At 48.9% G+C, this 27,594-nt stretch overlaps 8 protein-coding genes across 11 annotated transcripts; 5 read left to right on the forward strand and 3 right to left on the reverse strand.

Moving 5' to 3' along the window:
• Positions 1-700: 700 nt before the first annotated feature.
• BDBG_06542 lies at positions 701-10,135 on the forward strand. Of its 2 annotated transcripts, none has more exons than XM_031722646.1 (5): positions 701-997; positions 1,099-1,938; positions 2,016-2,246; positions 2,345-6,691; positions 6,749-10,135. In XM_031722646.1, exons 2-5 carry the CDS (start codon positions 1,744-1,746, stop codon positions 9,233-9,235), a joined length of 7,260 nt encoding a protein of 2,419 aa, XP_031579478.1. In that variant the 5' UTR covers positions 701-997; positions 1,099-1,743; the 3' UTR covers positions 9,236-10,135. The 2 variants fall into 2 exon arrangements, with proteins under 2 accessions (XP_031579478.1, XP_002623103.1); XM_002623057.2 differs by having other exon boundaries at positions 1,181-1,938.
• On the reverse strand, positions 9,744-12,494 carry BDBG_06543. 2 transcript variants are annotated; one of them, XM_031722647.1, is made up of 2 exons: positions 12,348-12,492; positions 9,794-12,251 (listed from the first exon to the last, which is right to left on the reverse strand). In XM_031722647.1, the coding sequence occupies exon 2, from the start codon at positions 12,230-12,232 to the stop codon at positions 9,971-9,973; it is 2,262 nt and encodes a 753-aa protein (XP_031579479.1). In that variant the 5' UTR covers positions 12,233-12,251; positions 12,348-12,492; the 3' UTR covers positions 9,794-9,970. The 2 variants fall into 2 exon arrangements, with proteins under 2 accessions (XP_002623104.1, XP_031579479.1); XM_002623058.2 differs by having other exon boundaries at positions 9,744-12,494.
• Positions 12,495-13,174: 680 nt separating this feature from the next.
• Positions 13,175-15,117, forward strand: BDBG_06544 (3-hydroxyisobutyrate dehydrogenase). Its single transcript, XM_002623059.2, has 3 exons — positions 13,175-13,492; positions 13,753-13,913; positions 14,141-15,117. Exons 1-3 carry the CDS (start codon positions 13,354-13,356, stop codon positions 14,876-14,878), a joined length of 1,038 nt encoding a protein of 345 aa, XP_002623105.1. The 5' UTR covers positions 13,175-13,353; the 3' UTR covers positions 14,879-15,117.
• Positions 13,732-22,591, reverse strand: BDBG_06546. Of its 2 annotated transcripts, XM_031722650.1 has the most exons (2): positions 21,338-22,591; positions 13,915-21,268 (listed from the first exon to the last, which is right to left on the reverse strand). In XM_031722650.1, the coding sequence occupies exon 2, from the start codon at positions 20,348-20,350 to the stop codon at positions 19,862-19,864; it is 489 nt and encodes a 162-aa protein (XP_031579482.1). In that variant the 5' UTR covers positions 20,351-21,268; positions 21,338-22,591; the 3' UTR covers positions 13,915-19,861. The 2 variants fall into 2 exon arrangements, with proteins under 2 accessions (XP_031579481.1, XP_031579482.1); XM_031722649.1 differs by having other exon boundaries at positions 13,732-22,591.
• BDBG_06545 (DNA damage-binding protein 1) lies at positions 15,219-19,690 on the forward strand. The gene is made up of 5 exons (XM_031722648.1): positions 15,219-15,572; positions 15,665-16,488; positions 16,584-18,493; positions 18,561-19,013; positions 19,126-19,690. The coding sequence occupies exons 1-5, from the start codon at positions 15,478-15,480 to the stop codon at positions 19,441-19,443; spliced, it is 3,600 nt and encodes a 1,199-aa protein (XP_031579480.1). The 5' UTR covers positions 15,219-15,477; the 3' UTR covers positions 19,444-19,690.
• On the forward strand, positions 20,897-21,452 carry BDBG_06547 (uncharacterized protein; the record flags this gene model as incomplete). The annotated part of the gene is made up of 3 exons (XM_002623062.2): positions 20,897-20,935; positions 21,013-21,261; positions 21,360-21,452. The coding sequence occupies 3 exons, from the start codon at positions 20,897-20,899 to the stop codon at positions 21,450-21,452; spliced, it is 381 nt and encodes a 126-aa protein (XP_002623108.2).
• On the forward strand, positions 22,039-24,456 carry BDBG_06548 (uncharacterized protein). Its single transcript, XM_002623063.2, has 2 exons — positions 22,039-23,196; positions 23,279-24,456. Exons 1-2 carry the CDS (start codon positions 22,706-22,708, stop codon positions 23,865-23,867), a joined length of 1,080 nt encoding a protein of 359 aa, XP_002623109.1. The 5' UTR covers positions 22,039-22,705; the 3' UTR covers positions 23,868-24,456.
• BDBG_06549 (DNA-directed RNA polymerase) lies at positions 23,995-27,526 on the reverse strand. Its single transcript, XM_031722651.1, has one exon. It carries the CDS (start codon positions 25,938-25,940, stop codon positions 24,924-24,926), a length of 1,017 nt encoding a protein of 338 aa, XP_031579483.1. The 5' UTR covers positions 25,941-27,526; the 3' UTR covers positions 23,995-24,923.
• Positions 27,527-27,594: the final 68 nt, after the last annotated feature.

Raw genomic sequence — 27,594 nt, forward strand, 5'->3', positions numbered from 1 at the left:
GGTTTGCTGGAGACTAGTTACCATACAAGCGCTCAGGAATTTGCCATTCAATCAACGTCTGGTGGGTCAGACCTACCAAGAGACGAACAGCAAGCACAACTCGAGGAGTTAAAAACAGCGGTCTGTCAGGTTATCCGTCCAGTAGATAGCCGCAACCGATGGATAGGGTGGCTGAAGCAGGCCATTCACTGTTTCCGGGCGGTTTTCAGGTCCCAGATGAGAGGGAAGAGAAGAACGTGGACAAATCCCGCATGGACGCCAGCATCAAATCCATAATTCTGCTACTCATCTTGGGCGCACTGCGAGGGGTTTTACTACTAGTTAGCAACCAAACCGAATGCAGGCCGCGAAGGGTTTTGTGAAAGTGTGTGAGGTTTCGGAATGGCGGGTAGAGAGAACTTGCATCACAGTGCTGCTGGATCCAGCCATTGGCAGGACGGAGTGGAATGGCCTGTTTCGTATTGCACCATGGTGACATCAAGATTCAATTGAAAAAGGGGAAAATGAAGTTTTCTGCCACAACTAAGAACAGGAGGATAGGATTCTTTTAGTCTGCAATAGTAACTATTATTAGAATAATAATAATAATAATAATAAGAAACTGGCTGCATGAACCAGCTCCCACCGGTCCTATATCAAGGGGGTCGGTCTCTCATCAGCGTGTAAGTAGTAGTAGTTAACTAGTACTCCGTAGTTAGGTTAGTAGTAGTAGTAGTAGTAGTAGTAACTAACTAGTAGTTAGTCAGTCAGTCAGCAACCAAACCGCCTCGCTGGTGCCAAAAAAAAAGCCAAGCCAGTCCTGGTATGTATCGCATCCTTCGCCTCCATCTGTCTCTCTTCCTCCCCCCAGACCAGCTAGCCATTCCCCCAACGCGCGCTGCCCAAGTGCCCCCGTGTCTTGTAATGGATTGTGGTCTCAACAATGCGAGGACATACCGTTTTGTTCTTCTTCCCTCTTCCCGTTGCTAGAGGAGGTTGTTGAAGATGCAACATACCTGTAAGTTTCTCGAAGATCCTTGCCAAGCTTCTCCCGTCCCGACAGGCGGAGTAGATATAGCTATATACTTTTTGCTCACGACTCCAATGTCTATGAAAAAGCGATATCATCCATGCATTGCTATTTGACTGGGGATTGGAAACGGAAACAACAACTAACTCTATCTACTTACTTCGTGCACAGCCAGTCCTCACCCGCTGCGGCCGGTTGGTGCTGGTCATGCGCTGCCATTCAGGCTGGAAGAACCTGCTCTCCCCATCCCCCAGAAAAACATACACTCCTCGTCCGACCGTTTGGCCTCCAGAAACCCTCCTCCTCCGACATTATCCCATGCTCGAGACCCATCTGCTCCGCGCGGGAGAGCTGCTGGTTCTTCCCCGGTTTCCCTTCAATCTCTACAACCACAACCACAACCACGGCTACGGACCCAGTCCCACTCCAAAAGCCCCGAGTCCGTAGGTACACGATCAGGTACCAGCCTGGACGGCGAAGGTCTAGAGAGACGCCCTTCCAATTCCGCGTACGGTCACCATCGTCAGGCCTCAATAGTCCACGGAAGCATCCAGCACTCGAGGAATGCAAGTTTTGCCGCTTCCTCCGCTACTGCCAGCCCTCTAAGTCCGGAGGCCATTGCGACTGCAGCATTTGGGGTTGCCCATGTCATTGATCCACCTTCGAATGGAAAACGAGATCCTCTTGAATACCCTGCTGGATATACTGGGGGCGGAACCCCTGTCACTGGCCAGATGCAGCCGTTGAGCCTAGCAACTATACCGGATAATCACCAGGCCGAAATGGCTAGTGAGCCATCTTCCCAACGTAAAGCAACTACAAGTGGGAAATCGCGACGAGACCATTCCCATCATCCCTCACATTCTGCCAAACATTCGCAGGAAGCGAGAACTGTCGGGGAATATGCTCTACATCATCTATTCAACTCGGTTTGTTTTTCTCTTCTCCCACTTTTCTTGAGAAGATGCCTGGACGATTCCGACTAATTTCGATATCCTATTCACAGTTTGTTGGCCAGGCAGATGAAAAAATCAATCAATGCATTTTAAGCATCGATGAATATGACACGCCTGTGGAACATATTTGCGGCCCAGGTGCTGATCCTATCTTCGATCAACTCATTTCCGCTCTGGGACACATTGCGAAAAGGAAACCGAAGCCTTTGATAGATACAATTATGGTTTGGAGAAAGGCCAAGGGAGAAGCTGCGTCTGCAGCTAAACACGCTGCCAGCCAGGTAAGCATTTCCCTGAGATATTCATATCTCCAAGCTGTTTGACCATTTATATTCCCCTATATTCATTCCTCCTTCTCCTGGCTGAACCCATACGATAGGCAAGGCAAGTGCCCCCTTTTGTGGGCGCTCTTTCCCGCCGTAATACCGAACCTACGCATCCCGGGCCTGAAAGTCAAGATTCCAGCGCTGTGCCGAACGGCTCGCACCTCTCACCTGTATCGCGGCAAGAGGACGTAATACTCGCTGAACGCCGGGCTACAGTCTCTGTATACCTCGTCTGTCGCGTGTTGATCGAAATTTTCAACCAGAGCACTCTGCAAGCCATCACTTCCGAGATGGCAGAGCGGCTAGAAGACATTGTTTTTGGGCAATTGAAAACTGTTGATCCGGACCAAATTGCTGCATCGCCGCTTCGAATGGCAAACTGGCGTATATATGGTCAACTTTTGGGTATCATGAGTGAATCTAGTTTTACCAGCGTTACCAACAGATTCCTTGCGGAATTAAGCCAGTTTCAGAAGGATGACTTCAGATTAGCAGCGGCAAAAGATGCGGAGGCGAAAGCGGAGTTACTTATATATGGGATGAGACATATCCAAATCCGGACCTCCCCAGAGGATGTTTGGAGTAGGTCTTGTGACTTTTTACAATCCGTGGCGAGATTATTCGTCAATTCGCACGGCCAGGCCTTGAAACAAGCATATTGCCAGATTCTCGAGGTCCTCCTCCTCCCTATCGCGGGTAATCTCACCTGTGACTTTACGTCACCCAAATGGAAGGAGCTTGTGGACATCCTTTTTCCACGCTTATCTCAAATTCTCGGAAAACCTCGGCACTGGAATAGTGCATTCCCCCTTTATACTCTACTTCTATGCGTGTCGCCCAAAGAAACATTTTATGCCCAGTGGATGTCTGTGATTACCAGCCTCCCGCCAAAATTGAAAGACCGGCCTACCCGAGGGACAGCCCTCCAGGCAATCTGTCGATTACTTTGGACATACCTCTTTCGCTACACCGATTCCCAAAATAACCCACTTCGAAAAATAGATGAAATCACACGAATCGCTCTTCCAGGCGGTAGAAGGACGTATTTAACTACTGAGACAGCCGTGGCTGAGCCGTTGACACAACTTATCCGGATGGTCGGTTATAAACACCCTGATATGTGCTTCAGAGGTATAATATTCCCGCTGGTTAACTCGGACCTCATCATGTCTGGTAAAGAATTGAAAATTGAGCAAATGGAGCCTGAGAAGATGGTGATTGGGATCCGCTCCTTTCTAGCGATAATGGCCGATTTAGACCATGGAGGCCAACAGCCACCTCCATTCCCGCAGGACTTTGCTGTCACAGACCAACCATTTACCTCAGCTTTTCCCTTTGTCGACCCGCGGACAACAACGGTAGACACTTTAAATCCGAACAAAAAAGCCCTACAAGAGGCCGTCTTCCGACCGGTCAATACCGCGAAACTTAGTGAGAATTCCCGGAAATTTTATTTCCGTTTCTGTGAAATACTAGGAAAGATCACAATCTTATGTGATAACACATTTGGTGGCCAGGCAGCTCTAGATGAGAAGTTCGGTGGAGTCACGCCCAAAACACCAATCGCAGAAGCTTTTAGCTTTGGAAGAAGAGATGACCATTCAACTGGCCCTGACCAAAAACAAGCCTTTTATGATCTACTACATGTTGCTGTCCAGGCTCTCCCTCGTTGTCTCTGCGATCATATTCCTTTCAATTCTTTGATAAATTTACTCTGCACCGGGACTGCGCATGTACAGTCTAATATTGCCAGCTCTTCGGCCGAGTCTCTCAAATCCATTGCTCGCCAATCCCACGCTCAGCATGTTGCAATTGGGTTCGCTCGATTCATTTTCAATTTCGATGCGAGGTATTCAACAATGTCGGACGAGGGGATGCTGGGCCCGGGACACATCGAATCTACTTTGAAATTATATGTTGAGCTGATACAAATTTGGATTGAAGAGATAAAACAAAAAAGCAAAGACGCGAGTTCAGACCCGGCAGAGAATGGTGGAAGTGGAAGTAGGGGGGTGCAACTAGACTTGTCAGCTGTCATGGCTCATGTGGAGGAGATCGAGTCCCACGGACTCTTCTTTTTGTGTTCGCAGTCAAGACGAGTTCGCGCATTTGCGATCACTGTCCTTCGTCTTGTTACTGAGTTCGACAGCGCCCTGGGCAAAACTGGGAAAGACGTGCCGCGTATAATTCAGATTTTGGAAGACGAGTCGTACAATGTTCTAGATCTGAAGGATGACCTGCTTACCGTTGCGGAGAGGAGCCGACTTCAAAAAGGGAAGCAACAAAATGGGCCACACAACACCCTCATAGAGATTTGTAGCAGCGAGGTTTCCTATGACTCTACTCTCTGGTCTAAGGTGTTTCCAAATCTCATCCGCATCAGTTTCAGAACTTGCCCATTTGCCGTAACCTTGGGACGCGAAATTGTTTGTGCTAGACTAGTTCAAATGCACAACAGCATCGCTGCCCTTGCCGAAAATTTTCAACCAGGACAGTACGCCTCGCTGGACATTGTCCAAGGTCGACCGGCTCCCCGCAGCAGCAACTCGCCCGACATCTTGGTCGAGCAGTGGAAATTGTACTTGATAATGGCGTGCACTACCATCAATACAGCGGGCGCACAATCACAAAGTCAGCTTGCCAATGCTCAGCATGCTCGTAAAACATCGAGGGCAGGTCAACATCCCCAGGATAAAATCGGTTCTGCTAGAGCACTTTTTGCAACTGTTATTCCTCTGCTATCTGCTGGCCCTGACTCGATTCGCAATGCTATTGTTGTCGCCCTTGGTTCGATAAACAAAAATCTGTATCGTACATTGTTGGAATCATTGCAGTATGCAGTGACTACCTGCAATGAAGAAGCTCGAGTACGAATTGGAACGCACAATAGGACTCCCAGCAGCCCCCGGAGAAACAGGAGAACAGATAGACTACGAACTGAAGTCACCAATGTCTACAAGGTCACATCGCACTTTCTGAAGGAGCCGGAGGTGTACAACGACGACTGGATCCTCAACAACCTGGTAACGTACACGAAAGATTTGAGGATATTCCTCAGTGACGTTGAGGTGCAAAATGACCTTGAGTTCCAGAGGCTTAGATTCCATTACTGTGGATTACTAAAGGAGCTATTCGAAGGCATCAATAAATCCAAAGATCCCTCCCGCTGGATGCCCTTTGAGTCGAGGAAGTCCGCATTTTCGCTCATGGAGGATTGGTGTGGTTATTCGCCGAATCAGTCCCAGATCGCTGCACGGGAAGAAAACATGAGGAAACTTGCGCTTGCGCGACAAAGAGAACCATGGGAGGTTCGAAGTACTGCAGCGTTGGAGATTGAGAAGAGGAATTTGAGGACGGCTGCTCTGAGTGCTATGGCTTCTCTATGCGGCGGGCCCATCAAAATAACTACAGAGAGCAGAGCTACTCTCCAATTCGATGTGCGACGTATGCTTTCCTGGATTGATATCATCCTTAATACTGTGAGCGACAAACTCCATGCCATTGGGCGACGGGCTCTGAAGAACTTGATCGTCCACAATAAGGATCTGCCACACCTTTTAGAACAGTCAATCGAAATGTGCTACATCTCCGAAAGTCCCAAAGCATTAGAGAGCTACTTCGATGTCGTTGCACAAGTTTTGATCGAGCACACTGATTATCCGTTTGCATTTTGGAGAATTCTTGGGGCTGTTCTTTTCGCACTGGGCAACGCGAAACGAGAGATCCGGATGAAATCTGCACGTTTATTACGTACACTTGAAGAGCGCCAACAGAAGAACTCTAGGATTCAGGACTTTGACATCAGCATATCCGATAAGACAACTGCTGTCTACAAGCTTGCTCAGTTTGAAACTTCAAAGCGGTTGGCGCAACAACACACTGACCTAGCATTCACGATCTTTTCGGAATTTTCACTGCACTTCAAGAAAATCCAACCAGACACCCAACGAAACATGGTAGCAGCAATTCTTCCGTGGATCCAGGCAATAGAACTTCAAGTGGATCCAAATGGCGGACCAACGGCCAAGTCGTATATGCTCCTTGCCAACCTCTTCGAGATCACAATTCAATCTGGCAACGTTCTTCCCAACGAAGTCCAAGCACTCTGGCAAGCGCTTGCTACGGGCCCTCATGCTGGCAATGTGCAACTGGTTCTTGATTTTATCATCAACCTCTGTCTCGAGCGGAAGGAACAAAATTTCGTAGATTACGCGAAGCAAATTATTGTCTTCTTGTCCACGACGTTGGCTGGTTCTAAAGTCATTGAGTTTTTCTTGATGCAGGTCGTGCCTAAGAATATGGTTCACGAACGGAGAGACCCGATTCCGCTGCCGCCTGACTTGAAAAGCTTGCCATATGTCGCCGACCTTGGGACTGTTTTGCCCGTTGGTAACAAGCAAGTAAGTTGTCATTGAAATTTGTCTTTCTTTTACGTTGAATTCTAACAGTTCATGTAGGCTGGATTTTCACTAGGCCAAGTCTCTCTCATTTTCCTCGTCGATTTGATGGTTTCTCCTGTTACACTTGGGCTCGACAGTGTGATCAAATTACTCCATACTGCCCTCATATTCTGGGACCATTACACACTCACCGTACAAGAGCAAGCCCGTGAGATGCTTGTCCATTTAATCCACGAGCTTGTTGCTTCAAAAATTGGTGACTCACCGGATGGCATGAGGACATCTATCGAAGATTTCGTCGAATGTATCCGTCGGGGTGACGCCGCTGTTGTTTGGGACTATGAGGACAATAATGGCGGCGATGATGACCAGGATACCAGCAGGGTTCCTGCGTCTATGCATCGTGTGACCCAAGATGTCGCGAATTTTTTCTCTGCTGCGTACGAAGGTGTGAACGATCTATGGGCGAAAGAGGCGTTAAACTGGTCTACTTCTTGCCCTGTCCGGCACCTTGCATGTCGGTCCTTTCAGGTGTTCAGATGCATTTCGACGTCCCTTGACTCGAGAATGCTAGCGGATATGCTCGCACGGTTGTCTAATACGATTGCCGACGAGGAAACCGATTACCAAACCTTCTCGATGGAAATTTTGACCACGTTGAAAGTTATCATCAGCTCCCTTGCGCCACAGGATTTGCTGCGCTACCCCCAACTCTTCTGGACAACGTGTGCATGCCTTAACACGATTCATGAGCGCGAGTTCATGGAAAGTGTTGGTATGCTGGAAAAATATCTGGACAAGGTGGACATGCGTGACCCGGCTGTTTTAACGAAACTCAGAGAGAGCAAACCGGCCAAGTGGGAAGGCGACTTTGAGGGCATCCAGGTTCTGATATACAAGGGATTAAAATCTGGTGAATTGCTAGACAAGACTTTGTCCGTTCTGCACCGGCTCACTGCACTTCCCAACGATGAACTGGTGGGTGATAACAATCGGTTACTCTTTGCAATCCTGGCGAACCTCCCGGGCCTACTCCACCGGTTTGATCTCCCAGAACGGCCCAAGGAGGTTGTCGAGCGCGCGAGGCTACTTGCTTCGATTTCTGAGAACAACGGGTATACTCGACTTTCTGATTGCTTATTTGGCTTCTCAAGCGGCCACTATAAGCGGAGTCAAGATTTGTTAGTAGATACTGTTGAAGCTATTCGATCTTACTACTTCCCCGCGCAAGAGGTCCAAACTCTTATTTTCCTTATGGGGTTGCTGACGAACACGACACCATGGTTCCGCATCAAGACTATGAAGATTCTGTGTGCTTTAATTTCTGAAATCGACATGCGTCGCCCTGAAATTGCGTGCTATGGGCCGGATCTCATTTCTCCCCTACTTCGACTGCTTCACACTGACCTATGTCCCCAGGCCCTAGAAGTGATGGACCACATAATGACCGTCTCTGGAAACCCGATGGAGCGACATCATCTAAGAATGAGTATGGCTTCGTCATGCTCATCTCGAGCGATCCGTAAGGAGTTTGAGCGTATCCAAAGTCTGTATGGAATACCGGAACGAACTGGCTGGTCTATCCCTGTTCCCGCTGCCCAGTCAGCCCTGACGAGGAATAATGTGCATGCTGTTTTCTACACTTGTGCAGACGCCGATGGATCCGAACAAACTCCTGCGTCCCCTGAAATGGAGTTCCACGTGGATGAATATAACAATTTGTATTTCCCGGGGCTACGAGCGGACACGATGAAATCATTCGATACCCAGAACGACGGAAGTATGGGCGACTTATTGCAGAAACTAGACAGTCTTGATGATTTCTTCGACGAAACTGAAGCGATTCCAGCCCCCTTGAATTCAATTTCAGGTACCACACTGCACAGTTTCGCAAGCGACTTCCACGACGCCAGTGCCAATCTTTACGATCAGCAAACCGCCCCTCTCTTACGAAAGTCACTAGCTCGAACAGCCTCATCCTCATCTTTCCACAACGGCCTCGCTGAATCCCGACCAACAACCAGTCGCACAGATGTAACCGGGATGCACGCTTCGACGTTCAGCGTAAACTCCGGAATCCCATCCTCCAGAACCTCTATGCACACACGATCCGTAACTTCGCCCGCAAACACCTATCCCTCCAGCAGCCAGTTATCGATACCCATGTTCGGAAGCTCAACTACACTCCCATTCCTATCCGATGACGAGCTCGAGGAAGCGCTCTCCGACTCTGACCAGCCATCCTCTAACTCAGCCACGTCTCCGCGCCATGGCAGCGAAGGTCCGTTCTCGCTTGAGTCCGTGATCCGCAGCAGCGTGCGTCGCTTGACTGGCGGCACGTCCTCCACCAGAGAGAAAGAACGCCAGCGGGACCTCCTAAGAGCTCAGCAGCGTGCGTTTGTCCATACGGCTAGCTCACCACGAGTTCCCAAAGTCCCGGCGGAGTATCTTACGGGTCCAGCGGGAGGCCTTCCAGGTGGCTCTACAAGTGGCCCCACCACGAGCGCTGTCCCACCGAGCGGTCCTGCTTCCCCGGGACATTGAAGTGGCACACCTTGCAATACTCTAATTATATAATCTCCCGTCCCTTGACTACGTATCTTTCTGCTCGTATTACTGCCATTTTACCGCTTAAGATACCCTGATCTCTAAATATACTGTTTAACTCCCCCCCGTCCCCCCCCCCCCCCCCCCTTTACATTTTTCTATATCTCACGTACACATTTATATACTGCTTTTGTTTTCCAATTTTCTTCCTCGGTATCATGATAAAATCTCCTTAATGTTTGACGTTTTATCTCCCATCACCATCACCAGCCTAGAACAAGTTATATGTTCTTTCTGGAGCCTTTTGTGTGACATTTGCCTTATTTTCTCATTGTGGATCCGAAAGTCAGGATAATGATTGCATAAGTTATGGGTTGATTGTGTCTGTGGGTCGGTGTCAGGAGCTTGGGGGATATATGAATGATGAAAGATTTGATTTTTCCCGAGGCATATATATAGATAGGAATGGACGTATTTAATAGAAAGACTGTTTGGCTGCTTTGCGTTCGGTATTTGACGATTTATTCCCAGTGGTTATCACATTTCTTTCTCCTGCGATATTGTTTATGTTTCCTTTCTGGCGTTCGTGGTAGATTTGGTTATCAATGATATTCACGATATAGAATGGTGTATATTAATCTTCAAATCTAACCAATCCACCCGTCTAATAAATCCATTACGTCTATCGACTGCAGAAAATAAGTTGACATGCTATGCGCTAAAAAGTATTGGTTAAATGATGGTTACCGTCTTTAACACAGCATCTTGAAACATCTCCCCAACAGGATCTATAGGGGGGGGCTTCTGCAGAAGAATCACCGTTCCAATCCGCTCAAAACGCCCAGACGATTCAGACCGCTTCTTCAAGACAAGCGATATCAGATGGTCTGTCGATCCTTCCTGTATAACGCTCATGCGTAGACAAAATACCTCTGTCCCCTGCTTCGTCTGCCCTGGTCCATCATGATCGAGCAGGTAGTCCGGTTTAATTGCCAGTCGCAGTCGATTCTTCGTCTTCGTGTTGTTATTATTATTATTATTATTATTATTATTACTACTACTATTACCACCCATCGGCAAGGATACATAATGCACAACATCCTCCACCCCATCCCGCACCTCAACCTCCCGCTCAAGCAACCCAGCAACCACCAGCCCAGAAATCGTAAGAACCCCACTCGAAACAGCCCCGAACTCATCAACACCAGTCCAAGTCACCTCGCACCTCTCCACGGTGCTGAAATGCTTGAACGGCTGCCTTTCCTTCAACGACCCCTGCCGATCTGCCAGGTTGGTAAATAACGCCCCATCGTAATACAGCACGTAGGACTCCGTGCTCGCCCATGACCACGTCGGTGCGTTGCGCGGGTACGGTCTCCCCTTCTGGTGGCGCGAGCGCATGTGCACGCTCCAGATTAGATCGTCATTGATGGACTCCTCCCAAACGCCCGCCAGGTACCGCGACTGTCGGCGCGCAGCAAGGTCCTTGGCAATACCGCTGATAGCTGGCAGGCGATCCTTCGACTTCGTCAGCAGCAGCGCCGTGTAGCAGCCCACCATCGTCCGCCACAGGCTCGCGCCCTGGTAGCGGACCGCGTGTCGAAACTTCTCATCGGCCGCCCAGCTGCTGGTGTAATCGCCCAGTGCTTCTGCGTGCTCGATTTTGAATAGCGCGATGGGCACTTCGGGCGAGGAGCCGTGGAATTCTATGTCGTTGCATTCGCAGAAGATGCTGGAGCGGCATTCGAAGAAGAGCTCGTAGCGGCCGAAGTGGAGGATGCGGGTAGAGAGCATACGCTCTTGGTAGACCCATGCGCGGGTGAGCAGGGGGTAGTGGGTTGCGGTTGGGTTGCCGGTGAATATGTCGCTGGTGGTGATTTCCATGTCGATGTGGTGGTCGATGTGCTCGCGGAAGAAGAGGCGATAGGCCTCCCGTTTGCCACTTTTACCTGAAGGCGGTGTCTTGCCGGAAACTTCGAAGTCTGGAGTGTCTCTGAAAAGTCCGCCGGCGCCATTGGCTGACATCGTTGCGGCGATGGTTAGATGGCCATTTGTGTATATTGCAGCCATGTTGGCGGATTCCACGTCCCAGTCTCTCGCGTCGTCTTGGATGATGCAGAGGGAGTCTATCCAGATGTATTTGATGCCAAGAGCTCTGGTGAGGGCAATGGCGTCGCGGAAGGTCTTGGATAGGCATGCCCACGGTATGCGCCGTTTGTGCTCTGCGAGAGTCGATTTGGTAGTCGTGATGATCTGGGCGAGTCCCCAGCAGTGGCTGAGGCAGATGTACTTGGCCCTGATCGTACCCTTTGGTTCGATGAGCTTGACGCTGTTTTCGTCGAGGCCCACGTCCACAACCCTTGTGGGCAAAGGTGGGTTATCGAGTGAGTCGCAGAAGCATTCAGGTACGTAATGAGTGACGATGCATGATGCAAGCCAGCCCTTGAGGGTAGCCATAGCCGTATCGGAATCGGTGCCTGGCGAAGTTCTCCTCGAAACTGGGATGTAATCCCACGAGTCCGGGATTGGGCAATCATCATTCTCTGTGCAAAATATCTGGATTTCAAAACGACGACCGCCTTTCATTAAGAAGATCAAGTTCTTGCCCGACTCCTGTTTCTCAGCGTCGTCGATAGTGGTGGGGTAGTAGAAACGAAGGATTCCGTGTAGGATATCCGATTCTTTAATACCGTGCTGGCCGAAACAGCCACGGCATCCAGATATGAGAATGCTGCAGCAGTAGCATGACTTTGCTGAATTGAGCATTTCATCCCAAGTGAATTTAGGGACGATGTGGTGCCTATTCATACCCCTAAGGCGGGTATCAGAAATGTCCCATTTCCCTTGGAACTTATTGCAGAGGGTGCACGTCATCTTTGTGGAGTATTTTTCAGTGTCCTGATGACTGACAACATCATAGACCCTGAGATTCTGAAGCAAGCTGCGAGTTCTGTATCCTCTTAGGGATGTTCGACGCTGGAGCGTAAGCTCCATGGCGAAGTTACATTGTTTTCTGCCCAATGACGAAGCACGAGGTTAGCGGCTTTGTAGAGTAGTTAACTAACTAGTTACTCGTAACGTTGTCCGAAGCTCGTTCATAGCTACATACATATAGTTTGTTGATACTCAATAGAGCCAGGGGCCAGAGTTTGCATGTGGGTCGAATTGTCCATTGCAGCATCAGTTATGTAGTTACCGAATATAGTTAGTGATATGTAAATTTGATTGTTGCACTTTTCAGAAGCCATTCTGCTGATGGGGAGATAATCTGTTGAACCCGGAATCCCGCCAATTAGCATTGATAAAGAAAGCCATAATCCAGTGAGAGCTATAACAAGAGTACTATGTATGGATGTCTGGATGTATATTGTAAAATAAGAGCTGTGGTGATCAATTCTGCACCGAAAGGGGGCAGGCATGGCATGACCACCGAACAGTTAGCTAATGGCAATGAGAAGGCCGATAATGAAATGAGACATCTAACTATTTAAGAAAAATGAATCAAAGGGATTTCACTTATTACTTTTTTGACTATCCTCACCTTTGATATGCCAACTTTGATATGCCGATATAATGTGCTCAAGTTGCTGTGCCCTACCCCCCCGCCAATCGCCCGCCCTCGGTTGAAGCCGGAGTTTTGACGCTGGGCTGTGAGTGGCTGCCGAGTCCGGGGCGTGGTTGGGCGCCTGCGAATAAGGGCGACAGCCAGAGCTCTGGGGGCCAAATTAGCGCCTTTAGTGTCGGTTAGTGCCCATTAGCCCCTATTAGGTGTGGCTGGAATGGGGACTCCCCCCTAGCCTGAGGCGCCCGGGAGGCTGGAGCTGGGGCAAGGCTAAGCACGGCCTGCCTGCCTCTGGATAAGGGATTGGATTAGAGGTCGAGACTCGGCTCAACCTGCTCGGCTCCAGAGTTAACTAGTTAAACTTCCCCATGCTTCCTCCATTCTCCGTCTCACTCACTGTGATAAATACTTGCTTGACGCTTTTCTTCCTCCTTTCCTCCGCAATTATTAAACACAGTACCCATTCTTTTTGTTTGGTGCTTTTTTTTTTTTTCCTTTTCTCATTCTCTCATCCCCGCTGCCATCCTTAACTCTTTATACCCAGCTGTCCAAGATGAGTACTTCTCTGTTCAACGCCCCGCTGAGGAGGCTGCTCGCCCCTCCCTTCACTACTCCGCACGCTTCAAGGAGAGCTTTCTCCACGACTCTATCACGGGATGCGACTTGGGGGTTTATTGGTTTGGGGCAGATGGGTGCGTATTGTCTCATTCCCTTGGTTTCTTGTTCTTTTTCTTTTTTATATACCTCCGCTGCATATGTCCATGCCGGTCTTCAGTCCTTGGTGTTGCCGGTTTTTCGGTGGTGTGTTCGGGCGACTGTCTCTCCATCTCCGCATGTCCGCTGTCAACAGGGAACATACTTCAACTACCCGGCCTTGATACTCAAACCCCTTGTCTTGAGGGAACTTATTAGTTAGCTAATCAGATTGTGCGTATTTCTTTTCCACCCCTAGGATACTCAATGGCTAGGAATTTGCGTTCCAAAATCCCCAAATCTGATACACTGATCATATGCGACGTCAACGCGAAAACCACCGAGCAATTCGTCCAAGAACAACCCAGCGACCTGAAAGTCAAGGTTGCGACTAGCCCTCAACAGGTGGCTTTAGAATCGGTAAGGATTGTGTATACTTATTTTTGCAAAATACATATGTCATCTCTTTGTATTCATTTGGCGACCCTAAGCCCTTCACACTGCCTCTATGTCTACCTTCCCGCATTTTAGGTATATGAATTTGGGAAAACAACCGCCTGCGCATTCACTCGATTGGCTCTGCTACTCTGCCAATATCTAGACTTTTCATGGAAATTAATAAAAATCCAATTTTCTTTACCCTGTAGGAAACAATTATCACCAGTCTTCCTGAACCCCGCCACGTCAAGGACGTTTTCCACATCATCCTAAAAGGCGGCCTCCCAAAACCCCAATCAGACAAAGACCGCCTCTTCATCGACTGCTCGACGATCGACCCCGCCTCCTCCCGCGAAGTCGCAAACGCAGTCCACTGCACGGGCGCCGGCAAATTCGTAGATGCTCCCATGTCCGGCGGCGTCGTGGGCGCCAAGGCCGGTACTCTCACCTTCATGCTCGGTGCCTCCTCCAAAGTGCCCGGACTTGCCCAGCGGGCCGAAGAGGCTCTCCTGCTTATGGGCAAGAAGGTATGGCACCTGGGTGAGCAGGGGGCCGGGCTCTCCGGAAAACTAGCCAACAATTACCTCCTCGCCATCCAGAACATCGCGACGGCGGAAGCGATGAATCTCGGGATTCGGTGGGGGCTGGATGCGAAGACGCTGGGCCAGATGATCAATTCGTCCACGGGGAGGTCATGGTCGAGTGAGGTGAATAACCCCGTGCCCGGTGTGGTCGAGACAGCGCCCGCTTCGAGGGATTATGCGGGTGGGTTTGGGGTGTCGTTGATGAAGAAGGATCTTCGGCTTGCGGTGGAGGCGGCGAAGGAGGCGGGGACACCCTTGAAGCTTGCGGAGAAGGCGCAGGAGGTTTATGCGGAGACTGAGAGCGGGTATCCGGGTAAGGACTTTTCTGTGGTGTATAAATATCTGAAGGATATGTCGCGATAGATGGACAATGGAGTGTTTTTTTTTTTTTTTTTTTTAGGTTTAGGATGTTCTGTCTCTTATTTTTGTACCTATGGGAATGGATATACGCGGGATGGACGGCCTAAGTTTATGGGGTTTCCCTTTTTCCTAGAATGAGATACCAGATAAGAAACTCAATTGCATATAGATTAGTTTATCTTTTTTCACCCTTCGCCGCTACTATCCAATTTGTAATTTATAACTGCTTTTCGGCTTCCGCCATGTCAAATTGATAAGTTCCTCTAGTTAGGAGGGGATCTTCGATATTTAAGCGTGCCAAGCCAGCATCATATTAATATGAAATAATACAATGAAATCAGTAGCCGCATCGTCTCAACTTCGGCTTCAACTCTAACTTCAACCCGCCAGTGCCTAGACAAACAGCCGGCATATCTGCACTGGCCACCATAGTCCTCCATATACTCTCTATATTATTGAATACCTGTGGCGACAGGTTGGTGTGATTACAGTATCGGAATCGCCCAACATATTCCCTGATACCAGAGTGGTTGCTCTGCTTATCACTGCTCTGCTCTCCAACACTCTTAGGCAGGTCAGCTTATAGCTCCCGGCTCTTCAATATGGCGTACGTGGTGCCTATCCATCATGCAAGCAGCATCCGCCATGCTTTAAAGCTCCAATTCTTGGAGCCGGAAAAAGACTGCTTGGTTGTTGCGTGAGTATTCCCCAACCCGGTAGCTAGCTCTCCCATTCATGCACAGGATCACTACCAAACACAGTATCTAACCACGCCCGCACTCACTCCAGCAAATCCAACCGCCTTGAATTCTACTCCCGAACTCCCGATGGCCTCTCCCTCGAACACTCAAAAGCCATATACGGCAAAGTGACTATGCTAGCAAAGCTATCACGACCCCCACTACCTACACAACCACAATCACAGCCAGAGCCGCAAACCCCGGACCAACGACCACAGCTACAACCGGCTCCCTTCCGTCCCCAAACAGACATCCTCTTCGTTGGCACAGACCGCTCCACCTACTTCACCGTCTCCTGGGACCAAAAGACAAAAAACCTCCACACAGAGCGCAAATACGTTGATCTTGCCGACGGTTCCGCCCGCGAGTCCCAACTCGGCGACCGCTGCCTTATCGATCCCTCTGGCCGATTTCTCACGCTAGAGTTATACGAAGGCATCGTCACGGTTATACCCATTGGCCAGCCGCTGCGATCACGAGGATCCGGGCGGAAGTTGGGGAAGCGGGCTGCTAATGCCAGCGCAAGCACGATGCAGGGGAATCAGGATGTAGGGGCGGCGGACTTGGAGCTAGGCGAACCTTGTCAGGCGCGCGTTGAGGAATTGTTGGTGCGCTCGTCGACGTTTTTGCATACGCAGGCGGATATGCTACCAAGGATGGCGCTTTTGTATGAGGATACGATGGGGAAGGTGCGGCTGAAGGTTAGGGAGCTGGAGGTTACGTATGGCGGGATGGGAATTGGGAGTGGATCCGGCGGTGGGAGTGGAGTTGGAGCGGATGGGGGGAGTGCGGCGGTGTTGAAGGGGTTGGATATGTTGAAGGAGGAGTTGGAGATGGGGGCTAGCTTTTTGGTGCCGGTGCCGGCGCCATTAGGTAGGTTTTCTATGTCTCTCCTTATGATTTTGGCCAGATGGACCATCTGTTCGTTACATGTAGTTATATTACTTTTACTCATTGTATACGCACAGGAGGCCTCCTCGTCCTTGGCGAAACCTCAATCCGGTACCTCGACGATGCGAGCAACGAATGCATCTCACAGCCCCTCGAAGAAGCCACCATCTTCGTTGCCTGGGAGCAGGTCGATGGCCAGCGATGGCTGCTGGCGGACGACTATGGCCGTCTATTCTTTCTTATGTTAATCTTAGATTCGGACAACGCCGTTCAGAGCTGGAAACTTGACCGGCTAGGCAATATCCCACGCGCCTCGGTACTAGTTTACATGGGTGGTGGAGTCACGTTTATTGGCTCGCATCAGGGCGATTCTCAGCTCATTCGCATCACTGAGGGATCGTTTGAGGTCATACAGACGTTCGCAAATATTGCACCAATACTTGATTTTACGATTATGGATCTAGGTGGGCGGGCCATGGGGGAGAGCCAGACGCACGAGTTTTCGTCGGGTCAGGCGCGGATTGTTACGGGGTCCGGCGCATTTAATGATGGCAGTCTAAGGAGCGTGAGAAGCGGCGTGGGAATGGAGGAAGTAGGTGTGTTAGGGTCCATGGAACATATTACGGACCTCTGGGCATTACGGGTTGCTTGTCCAGAGGAATTTTCGGATACGTTGTTGGTTTCCTTTGTAGATGAGACGCGGGTGTTCTATTTCACACCTGATGGGGGGGTGGAAGAGAAGGATGAGTTTATGGGGCTGGGACTTACAGAGAGTACGCTCATTGCTGCGAATCTACCAAACGGCAGGATTTTACAAGTCACAGAACGGAATGTGCGGGTTGCGGAGTTGGATGGTGGCATGGTGATGTGGGAGTGGTCTCCAGTGTCGCAGAAAGCCATCACGGCGGCTTCTTCAAATGACGACCATCTCGTCTTGATGGTTGGAGGTCAAGTTCTCATGATTTTCGATATTAGAGGTGAAATCAAAGTCGCAGGAGAGAAGGATTTTGGTGTCGACACACAGGTGTCTGGTGTCACTGTCACGGCATCCCCGGCCCGTTCTTGTATCCTTTGCCTACCACAAACGGCTGAAGTCATTGTCATGAGCCTGGCAGACCTGACCATTCGCCATAGCACGTCACTGGGCGAACCAGGCGACGCTGTTCCACGCTCTGTGCTGGTCGCAGAAGTGCTCCCAAATAATCCTGCAACTCTCTTTGTCTCCATGGCTGATGGAAGCGTCTTTTCATTCTCCTTCAACGCGACCGATTTCTCCCTAACAAGCATGAGTAAAATAACCTTAGGCTCTGAACAGCCCTCATTCAAGAAACTTCCCCGCGGAGATGGTTTATACAACGTTTTTGCTACGTGCGAGCAGCCCAGCTTAATCTACTCAGCAGAGGGCCGCATCGTTTACTCTGCCGTCAACTCTGATCAGGCCTCGCGCATCTGCCACTTCAACTCAGAAGCATATCCGGCATCCATCGCGCTAGCCACACCGTCAGAATTGAAAATCGCCCTCGTGGATGCGGAGCGGACCACGCAGATCCAGACGCTGGAGGTTGGAGAGACCGTACGGAGGGTTGCGTATTCGGCGCCTGAGAGAGCGTTCGGTATCGGTACGATTAAGCGGACGCTTGAGGATGGTGCGGAGGTCATTGCTAGTCGGTTCATGCTAGCTGATGAGATTATGTTCCGCGAATTGGATGTTTATGATCTGAATAAGGATGAGCTTGTGGAAAGTGTTATTCGCGCCCAGTTCCCAGATGATAAAGACAGTGAAGGCGAGGAGCTTATGAAGGACTTGTTTATCGTGGGTACGTCTTATCTTGACGATTTTGGTGAGGGCTCTATACGCGGGAGGATATTAGCGTTTGAAGTGACGCCGAACAGACAACTCGGGAAGGTAGCGGAGATGCCTGTTAAGGGCGCGTGTAGGGCACTGGCTATTGTGCAGGATAAGATTGTTGCTGCGCTTATGAAAACGGTTCGTCGAACTACTCATGCCGATTTTAGCTTCTTCATGATGGACTAACCCGCATATCTTGTAACAGGTCGTCGTCTACACGCTTTCCAAAGGTCAATTCGCTGACTACATCCTTACTAAAACCGCCAGTTATCGCACCTCAACTGCACCCATTGACATCGCCGTGACAGGCAACCTCATCGCTGTCGCGGATCTCATGAAAAGTGTATCCATTGTCGAATATCAACAAGGCACCGACGGTCTGTCTGGCAGCCTGACAGAAGTTGCCCGTCATTTCCAAACTCTTTGGAGCACTGCTGTCGCGCCAGTGGCCCAGGATACGTGGCTGGAGAGTGACGCTGAGGGAAATCTGGTCGTACTTCGCCGGAATGTCAACGGCGTGACGGAGGATGATAGACGGAGGTTGGAAGTTACGAGTGAGGTTTTACTGGGGGAGATGGTAAACCGGATACGGCCGGTGAATATTCAAGCGTCACTGGGGACGGAGGCGGCGATTTCCCCCAGAGCGTTCTTGGGTACCGTACGTATTTTCTTATTTTCTTATTTTTATTTTTATTTTTATTTTATTTTATTTTATTTATTTATTTTTTCCTTCATCAAACGTCGACAACTAATATGATCTGTGTATATAGGTCGAAGGCTCCATCTACCTCTTCGGGATCATCAACCCGACCTACCAAGACCTGCTCATGCGGTTGCAATCCGCAATGGCTGGCATGGTGGTAACGCCCGGCGGGATGCCGTTTAACAAATTCCGCGCCTTCCGAAATACCGTACGCCAGGCAGAGGAGCCGTATCGGTTCGTTGACGGGGAGCTGATTGAGCGGTTTTTGGGCTGTGGCGCGGAATTGCAGGAGGAGATTGTCGGAAAAGTCATCGCGGATGGGGTTGCTGGTGTTACTGTTGAGCGTGTTAAGGCGATTGTGGAGGAGTTGAAGAGGATGCATTAGGATGGATGTATTTGCGTTTGTTGCGGGTTGTGGACACGGTAATAGTAGGATTGGGTAAGGCTATGTATGCCTAAGTCTAGGCTCTATTTTATTCTACATGTATGTACGAAATGGGCAATTAATATTCATTTCGGAAATGAGAAAAAAGCAAAAGAATATCCATGGCTTTCATGTGAAGATAAAATTATATCGACTATTCAAATGTGAAATGATCTATCCCACTGTAAACCATCCAATACGAAATGGCCTCATTATACATGGAAAATATTGAATAATAATGACCAAATCGAACGAGATAAAGCATATAAAAACAATCCCCACCCCTATAAAATCCTCCCCCCAACAAAATAAATAAATAAATAAAAATAAAAATAACTAACTAAAAATAATAAATAAATAAATCAACGCCAAAATGAAATCAATCCTCCAACAAATCTGCAATATCCTTATCATCTTCATCTTCCCTCAACCTCTCCCCTGCCTCTTCAAGCTGCCTCAACACCCTCTTCTGTCTCCGCCTCGCACTCTTCCCCCACTGCGGCACAGCCCGCGTCTTCTCCGGCCCCTCCTCGTCATCCTCACTATCACTCCCGACACCCAACGCACCCCTCAGCGCATTCGCAGAAATTTTCGCCGTCGCGCCGGCTGAACCAGCATTCGCAGCCTCCGCCTCCGCCCGTTCGCGCTCTCTCTCCTCCGCGTCGGATTTATCCATGTTGGTGTTGAGGAGCTTGCGGAAACCGGTGTCCAGGTACGGGCGCAGGAAGAGGTAGCCGCCTATTATCCAGACGAGGCGGATGTAGTCGCGTAGGGTTAGGGAAGAGACGGAGCTGGAGACGTTGGTTGTGAGGTTTGTAGACCAGGCTTGGAGGGTGGCCACGAGGGAGGTTGGGTCTAGAGTGGCCATTTTGGTGGCTACGAGCTTGGGGCCCCTGGGGCTATTTCAGAGACTAATGCTGGAGATTGTGGACGTCTTTCTTTGCGATTCTAGGGTTTTATGTAACTGGGGGGTTTGCTCCAACTTGGTGGTTTGCGGAGCACAGAGGAAGGGTCAATGATCTCCGAGTAGCTCGGTTTACATAGAACAAGATGAAGTGCGCGACCCAAGAGATTATTGATTATACAGCGTTAACAGGATAGGTAGGTATGATTAGCCTTTCGAACGCTTTGAGAAAAGGTAGACAAATGGCTTGAGGAGATGTGTGAAAATATCTCTACATCATCTTAGTGGGTTTGCGGCATTTCTTAGCCGTGGAGGTTTAAAAAAAGGATGAAGTTACGTCATCTGTGAGCTCCGAGAAACTCTAAACGCGAAAAGTGTTTTTCCGCCATTTGGCGTCTAGCGCGTTTCGCGCCAATCACACCACGGCTCTGTGTCCACGCCATTCAAGCGTGAGCTCCCGGAGGTGCAACAGCGGCAATCTTACAGCTGAAACCACCTTAATCCACTTCGATGGCAGAGCAAGAAAGTGATTCCGTGGCCCTTGAAGAGGTCAGTGTAGATCTCCATCATTGTTTTATCCATTCTTAAATAGAGAGAGGCGCTAATATTGTTTTGCTCTCCCGTAGCGCCTGAAGTCGGCTCTTTGGCTTGCAATTGGTAGAATCGTGGACGATGAAACGATCAAGCTGGGTGTTGATGCCACTCCACAGTTTATAGGGGCACTGACGGAGATGGTTTGGGCACAGATAGGTAAAATCCCTCCCACTGTCCTAGGTTATCCTTGCCGTGACGTGAAGGAGATTTCAGGGGAGCGTTATATCCATGCTGATATCAAGTTCAGAGACCGTGGGACAAGACCTGGAGGCATTCGCCAAGTAAGGACTAATCTTTAATGTCACTCTCTATGGCTTAAGAATACCACTGCTTCTCTCTACACAAAAATCTGCTTACACTCTGAACTTTTCCATGATAGACATGCGGGACGGTCGACGATCAACTTATCCGATGTGATGCTTCTGGCACGCCGAAACGAAGGCTTGGAATCAATATTGCGAGCATTTATTGAGCAAGAACAGGCAAAGGAACAACCAACGCGCGGGACGAGATGATTCATTCGTACTATCCTCTTAGAATTAAATTTCCCGACTTTTTGCATGATACTATCCCGCAGCACCAACATTCGTCGATCGTTTCGCCAGAGGGTATGATGCAGAGCTACGACCTACTTGCGATATCCTTGGAATAACTGCCTTGAGGACTTCGGCTGAGAGATTGCTAAAAACTCGATCTGCCATCGGATAGGTGATGAAGGGGGAATGGTTGGTAATTAAAACGTCCTATAAACGTGAAATTCGCGGACGAGCTACCCGCTTATCGATGCGTTCGGGGCGGAGGGGGCACCTGCGGGGCGGGGTGAGTGTGGAGAGGGAGAAGTGGCCATCAAAATTTTTCCAAGCGATCATTTCGATGATGTGTGATGTGGAGCATTTACCCAGTCGACACCTCGGTCGGGTCGGTATAAACGACTATGTAAGGTTAAATTCTTCAGCCAAGCAATTTGAGAATCTTCATTGTTGAACACACGGTTGAACCTATTTGGTGTGTGTCCCTCCATCTCCCCTGGTTCTGGTTTACTATCATTTCCTTACCGCTCTTTTTTTTTTTTTTTTTTTTTTTTTTTTTTCTCTTTCTCCGTTGTCTACCTACTCAACAGAAAAGCACCATTCGGTCAGTGGGCTGTTGACGTAATTCCAATGGGGCGGGTTCCGCTGATTTACTAAGCCACAAACACTAACTATTTGAAAAACTTCCTCTGAAGCAAGGAAAATGAAAGAAAAAAGGAGAAGAATAAGAAGAGAAGAGAAAACACACGAAGCGTTGCGAACAGCTGTCTTTAATCGACGCAGCCTTCTATCTCTGGCCTGCTATTATTTCTGCCAAACCCACGGAGTATTTGGCAGGAAGAAATCGCGCAGAATTATATGGAGCTTGGGCCACTGGTTCGCAGCATATCGGCTTAGTCATCATAACATCGCGCTTTCCTGACGTCATTGAGTGGCTTCGCTGTGGCGCGGTAGGGTAGAAGGAGCTCAGTTGTTGCGCCGGAAAAGCGATGATGCCTCAATTCAATTCCATGATACTCCCTTTTGTTTGATGACTTAATGCTTATCCGTGTCTCATATACCGAGCTGAAGCAGTTTTCACTCACATCTTCCACAAGAACAATTGTTAGCTTTCATATTTTACCTTAATTTTTGGATACCTCCTCCCAATAGCTTAGCCATTTTACAGCTGGGATCGGCTTGCCAGCCCGCAACCATGAGTGCCGCGGGTATCTTTATTCGTTTCACCAACCTCCTTTTCCGCCTCCTCCAGCTCGCATGCTCAGTCATTATTCTGGGCATATTTTCTTATTTCCTTGCTGTCCTCACTGATCATAATATGCCCATTGCACGATGGATCAAGGCCGTTGAGGGAATTTCCGGGGCAGCAACCCTGTACACGCTGGCAGCCTCGATATTCACACTGTGTATTGGCGGGATAGCATTCTTCGCCGCACTGATGCTCATTCTCGACGTCTGTTTTATCGCTGGTTTTATTGCAATCGCGATTATGACTCGACATGGTGCAGATTCATGTTCCGGGATAGTTAATACTCCTTTGGGTACTGGAAATGCAAATCGACCCGCTCCCGGTTTCGGAGAAGGTGGATTTGGCACTGGACATGATAAAAACTTCACCTATCTGCCGAGCTTGAGATCTGCGTGTCGATTGCAGAAGGGAAGTCTCGCTGTTGCTGTCATTGGGTGGTAGGTTGTATATTTATATTCATCAACCGTATCTTCGTCTCCTTAACGTAGCAGAAATGCTCACGCTTCCGTAACCCCGCAGTATACTCTTCGCCCTCTCCTTATATCCCCAAGTTCTCTACGCCCGCCATCACAAACGCGGCAAACGCTTCGGGCCGTCACCCAGAAACAACTACACGGAAGGCCCCAGTCGCACCGGGCCACGATCTTTATGGGGCTTCGGCCCTCGCCGCGCAGCAGTTACCGATACCTCAGCTAACAGCTATCCACTGGAAGCAAACCGCGTGTCCGGCTATGCTCAAGATGAGAAACCACCCAATCGCTATGCAGGTATATTTACACGGGGTAGGAAGTCACGTAGCTCGACGGCTGGAGGTCCAGGTATGGAGGCGCAGCCTCAGACTGCTGGATATGGTGCACCTGCGACTGCGACTAGTGCGTATGTACATGGTGGCCCGCCTGCAGCCGGCGCGCCCGGGACGGTGGTTGATAACACTACTGGAGTAGGAGGGTATGAAGGTGGGGTTGGAGGTGGTACGAGTGCCGGGTACGCGAATTATGGATATGGCCAGAGCGGCGCCGCGGATGATGGGTATTCCTATGGGTACGGGGCCAGACCGCAGCATGAAACGGCGCAGATCCCAGTGGCTTCGGGCCAGAGAAATTTCTAATGGCCTCAAAATACCTCTCGTTTTTCGTTTTTCTGTTTAACTCTCTTTTGGCCCAGTTTGATGTGATCCAGGCTTGTTAGCTCTTATCAATATTAATACGTTAAGTTACCTTGCTGAATGGGCAGGAATATGGTAAGCGTGGGTTGCTGAAGGAGCGGTTGTTTCGCGTCTGCGCGCAATTATGGCAAACTAGGTAGATTTGTATTATCATACAGTTACCCGAAGCACCATAGCTGATGTATATATGTTAAGCTTAGCATTTTATTATATTTTTGTTTCCTTCCACTTCCAAATTTTCATTCTTAATTATTCTTGAGATCTGGTTTTGACTCTTGACGTGTTTGTTGTTGGACTTGTTGGTTGGTTGATAAGAAGAGTGTTCAGACGAAAGAAAAGTAAATAGAAGTCTAAGGCCGGAAAAGTAAAGTAAATATATCTGTATAGCTACTATCACGGAAAATGAGTGGCCTCTAAATAATGTACATACATACACTTATAAAAAACATCGCGCCTGGTAGCCGTGAGGCAAAATAGGAGCTACCCATGAAACAGATAGGATGAAACATTCCTCCCTCTAACTTAAAATGCGTTACATGAAGCAAAGGGAAACAAAAGGATATGTATTGCAGAATCTAGAAATACTACTAGGACACCGCGCGAGAGGGACAAAGAGAGATAACATAAACGAATGGGAAAAAAGAAAAAGAAAAAGAAAAAAATGGGAAAAAGAGAGGGGGCCGGGGGAGGAGGGAATAAGGAATTAATATAGCCGAAAGGAAAAGGAATCAGACAAGAGGACATCCAATGTAAGGCAGAGTGGCAAGAGTATGGGGTAATATCAACAACCACAACAAAGATCTCGAGACACAGCCTCGGGTTGCATATCGAATAACCTGCAACACCAAACCAAGAGGTGTTTCAAGTTTCCCGCGAGACTTTCACGGAGCCCGACGGTGGAAGATTTCGGCCACGTAAGTAAAAGTCCAAAATAAAAACAAAGACGCAGAAAGTGAAAGACTCCCGCCCCAAATTCCTCTTCCTTGACTTTGTGCCACTTTAGGCACGACCAATTTTGCCGTCTTTGCACACCGTTCCTGCGGCCACGGATCCCATGGGAATGTAGTGCGATCCAGAGCCGGAACACATGGACCATGTAGTTTCCGAATCGCATTTTATACTTCCTGCACTACAGCTTCCGGAGTTTCCTGGAGCAGGAGCCGCCGCTGGTGGCTCTTCGGGGGTTTGTCCTCCGGAATCTGGCGTCGGGTTCGGCAGTGGGGTAGGTTCGTCGTCAGGCGTTGCAGCGGACGGTGGAGGTGAAGATCCAGTCGGTGTAGGTTCTGTAGAAGCAATAGGGGGAGATTGAGGGTCTTCTCCTGGTGGTTGTGGTTTCGGTCCAGGGGCATCGGAATGAGGACAATTAACAATGCCCCTATTGGGCGGGCCTTTCCCCCCGGGTCCGTATTCAACAACCGATCCTGGTTCTGGAAACACAATATCAAACCCCTCTTTGGTTCCGCACTTCGTCTGAGAATCAACGTTGGCCTTAAAAATCTCAGGGAGGCTATCGAAGCCGTCCCCTGAACCACCAGAGACGGTCACCCAGGCACAATTCATGTACATTTCACGATTCCCAATCCTGTTAAACCAAGTCCAGGCAAATACTGCCTTACCAGAAGGCGCATTGGATGGAATCTCAAATTTGTATTTAAAGGGTAGGGGACATCCGCCGATAATGGACTTTATCACCCTAAACGACTTCCCCTCGTCGTAGGAGAGTGAGAGCTGGCATGAACCCCCAAGATGGGTAGCAGTATTTTGCTCTATCAACATTTCATATTCGCTTCCCGCTTTGTAATCTGCAGCTGACCGGAAAGGCTCATCTAAGTATCCTTTGCACGGATAATTTGATCCATTTGCCCACAGAGGGTTCTTATAATTGACATCCCTTAATGCGCCAGTATTAGCCGGGTCTAAGGGACTTCTAATTGGGAGCGGGTTTAGCATTTGCATGTGGCTGTGAACGCGGCTCCCGAGAAGGGCCAATATAAGAATAATAACGCGATATATCATGATCGTATAGGCGGTTCGAGATAGTTCCGGAAAGCGGGAATGTTGACAAGCGTTTTTCAAGTACAAAATGGACTAAATGACCGAATTCTTTGACTGTAGTCTGATAGGAGAATGAACAATTTAAACTGAATTTTGGCTCGTAAATAGAGTTCGTATAAGTAACAAGGCATAATTTTGAGGAAGTATCGCTAGGAAGCACCTAAGATTGCAGGCATTGACAATATATATGGTCCCTCTTGAGCCTAGAAGTGGGGCCATGATTCTTTCGCCATGAACGATGAAACTGTACAATAGTAGTTCACAGTAATGATAATTGTATCAGTGGAATGTTCCATCCTAACTGCGTCGGTTGGGATAGCCGACGTGGAGAACCAATGGACACCATTAAGTCGTGTTCAGTGGCGTGGATTCTCTATGTATTTTGTAACGCGGAAACAATTAGCACAATAGCATAAACAAACCCTTTGTATAGAGAGGACAATGTTTGATTTCCTGTCAATGGCTTTGTTTCTAGCTGTTGCCTCTGCTTCGTTCATCCGAAGGTAGCAATCAATGGAGAAACTGTTTCAGACTTTGCCTCCCATATTAATTGGCACAGATGTGAAAACCATTTGAATAAATGCATGGTTGAATAGGATTTTTAATTCCGTTCATAGTGTGGCCATTCATAACGTAAAGGTTCCAAGTTGTATTTAGCCAACTCCCGTGCGGCGTATTAACGGTCTACCAAGATAGTTGATTGCCATAGTTGCGGGAATGGAGGAATTCCTGCCCTGGAAAGCAAAATCTCTTAAGGGCGAGAAAGAGGGACATCTGATAAAACACGAGTCTACCCTTGTAGAGGTAGGCGGGAAGTTGTCTGTACCCAGTCCATTCCCATTTTGCAAACGGTGTAACTTGGATCTGGACTGAAACAAAGCCTCACCCTCCTGCAAAGTTCAGTTCAGCGCTCTTCCTCTCGAAACTTGGGCTTGTCGGCGAAATGTAATCTTGGATATTACTTGCCTCACACGAGTGCCATGATACCCTCAGGGTGATGCGTGTTTCGACGAGTATTTCTCGGGTTCAAAGGGTCAAGGCTTTATTGTAGCCTTAGCCGCGATTCTAGGCGCTCAATGGAAGTTGGGTCTGTTGCTAAATTTCTTATGAGACCAGACAATATCTTTTTGTGTCAAAGGTCGATGGAATTGTAGAATCCAGGTGCTAATTCCATTGCGGATTGGGACCTCGTTGCGGAACGCCCAAATACTCCATTGATGCTGGGAGTTGGAAGGTCATGGTCTCCAATGATTTTCATTGTACTGTACACACCCAGTCCAGGAGCAGGAAGAGATTCCCTGCCATCTGAAAAATGCGCAAATGGCGCCCTGTTGAAAATAGAATGTTTAAATGCTCATGCAAACAACAAATGGTGACGGAGAGAATTGACGAGCCTTCGAAATAAGTAAGCCCTTGTTTCAATGAGTTGGCCTCAGAACAATTGCTCGAAGCTATTGACTCACTGCGAAATATCCAATAATTCAGCGCCTCTAAGCATGTCCAGCAAAATCAGAGAGCCTTTTCGCACGGGTGAATGACAATTCGACGTTCAAAGCAGAGAATGCCAGGCGACGATGAAGGAATTATGCTCAATTTCCTGATTCGGACTAACCGC

This window comes from Blastomyces gilchristii (genome assembly GCF_000003855.2).
Source record: "Blastomyces gilchristii SLH14081 genomic scaffold supercont1.14, whole genome shotgun sequence".
In the NCBI taxonomy this organism is placed as follows: Eukaryota; Fungi; Ascomycota; class Eurotiomycetes; order Onygenales; family Ajellomycetaceae; genus Blastomyces; species Blastomyces gilchristii.

Coding starts and splice junctions, on each gene's coding strand:
- BDBG_06542 (XM_002623057.2), top strand. Junction 1,939..2,015: donor TACATCATCTATTCAACTCG/GTTTGTTTTTCT, acceptor TCCTATTCACAG/TTTGTTGGCCAGGCAGATGA. Junction 6,692..6,748: donor TGCCCGTTGGTAACAAGCAA/GTAAGTTGTCAT, acceptor CAGTTCATGTAG/GCTGGATTTTCACTAGGCCA.
- BDBG_06543 (XM_002623058.2), bottom strand. CDS start 12,232: ATGGAGCTTACGCTCCAGCGTCGAACATCCCTAAGAGGATACAGAACT.
- BDBG_06544 (XM_002623059.2), top strand. CDS start 13,354: ATGAGTACTTCTCTGTTCAACGCCCCGCTGAGGAGGCTGCTCGCCCCT. Junction 13,493..13,752: donor TATTGGTTTGGGGCAGATGG/GTGCGTATTGTC, acceptor TTCCACCCCTAG/GATACTCAATGGCTAGGAAT. Junction 13,914..14,140: donor AACAGGTGGCTTTAGAATCG/GTAAGGATTGTG, acceptor TTTACCCTGTAG/GAAACAATTATCACCAGTCT.
- BDBG_06545 (XM_031722648.1), top strand. CDS start 15,478: ATGGCGTACGTGGTGCCTATCCATCATGCAAGCAGCATCCGCCATGCT. Junction 15,573..15,664: donor AAAGACTGCTTGGTTGTTGC/GTGAGTATTCCC, acceptor CACTCACTCCAG/CAAATCCAACCGCCTTGAAT. Junction 16,489..16,583: donor GCCGGTGCCGGCGCCATTAG/GTAGGTTTTCTA, acceptor GTATACGCACAG/GAGGCCTCCTCGTCCTTGGC.
- BDBG_06546 (XM_031722649.1), bottom strand. CDS start 20,350: ATGGCCACTCTAGACCCAACCTCCCTCGTGGCCACCCTCCAAGCCTGG.
- BDBG_06548 (XM_002623063.2), top strand. CDS start 22,706: ATGAGTGCCGCGGGTATCTTTATTCGTTTCACCAACCTCCTTTTCCGC. Junction 23,197..23,278: donor GCTGTTGCTGTCATTGGGTG/GTAGGTTGTATA, acceptor GTAACCCCGCAG/TATACTCTTCGCCCTCTCCT.
- BDBG_06549 (XM_031722651.1), bottom strand. CDS start 25,940: ATGATATATCGCGTTATTATTCTTATATTGGCCCTTCTCGGGAGCCGC.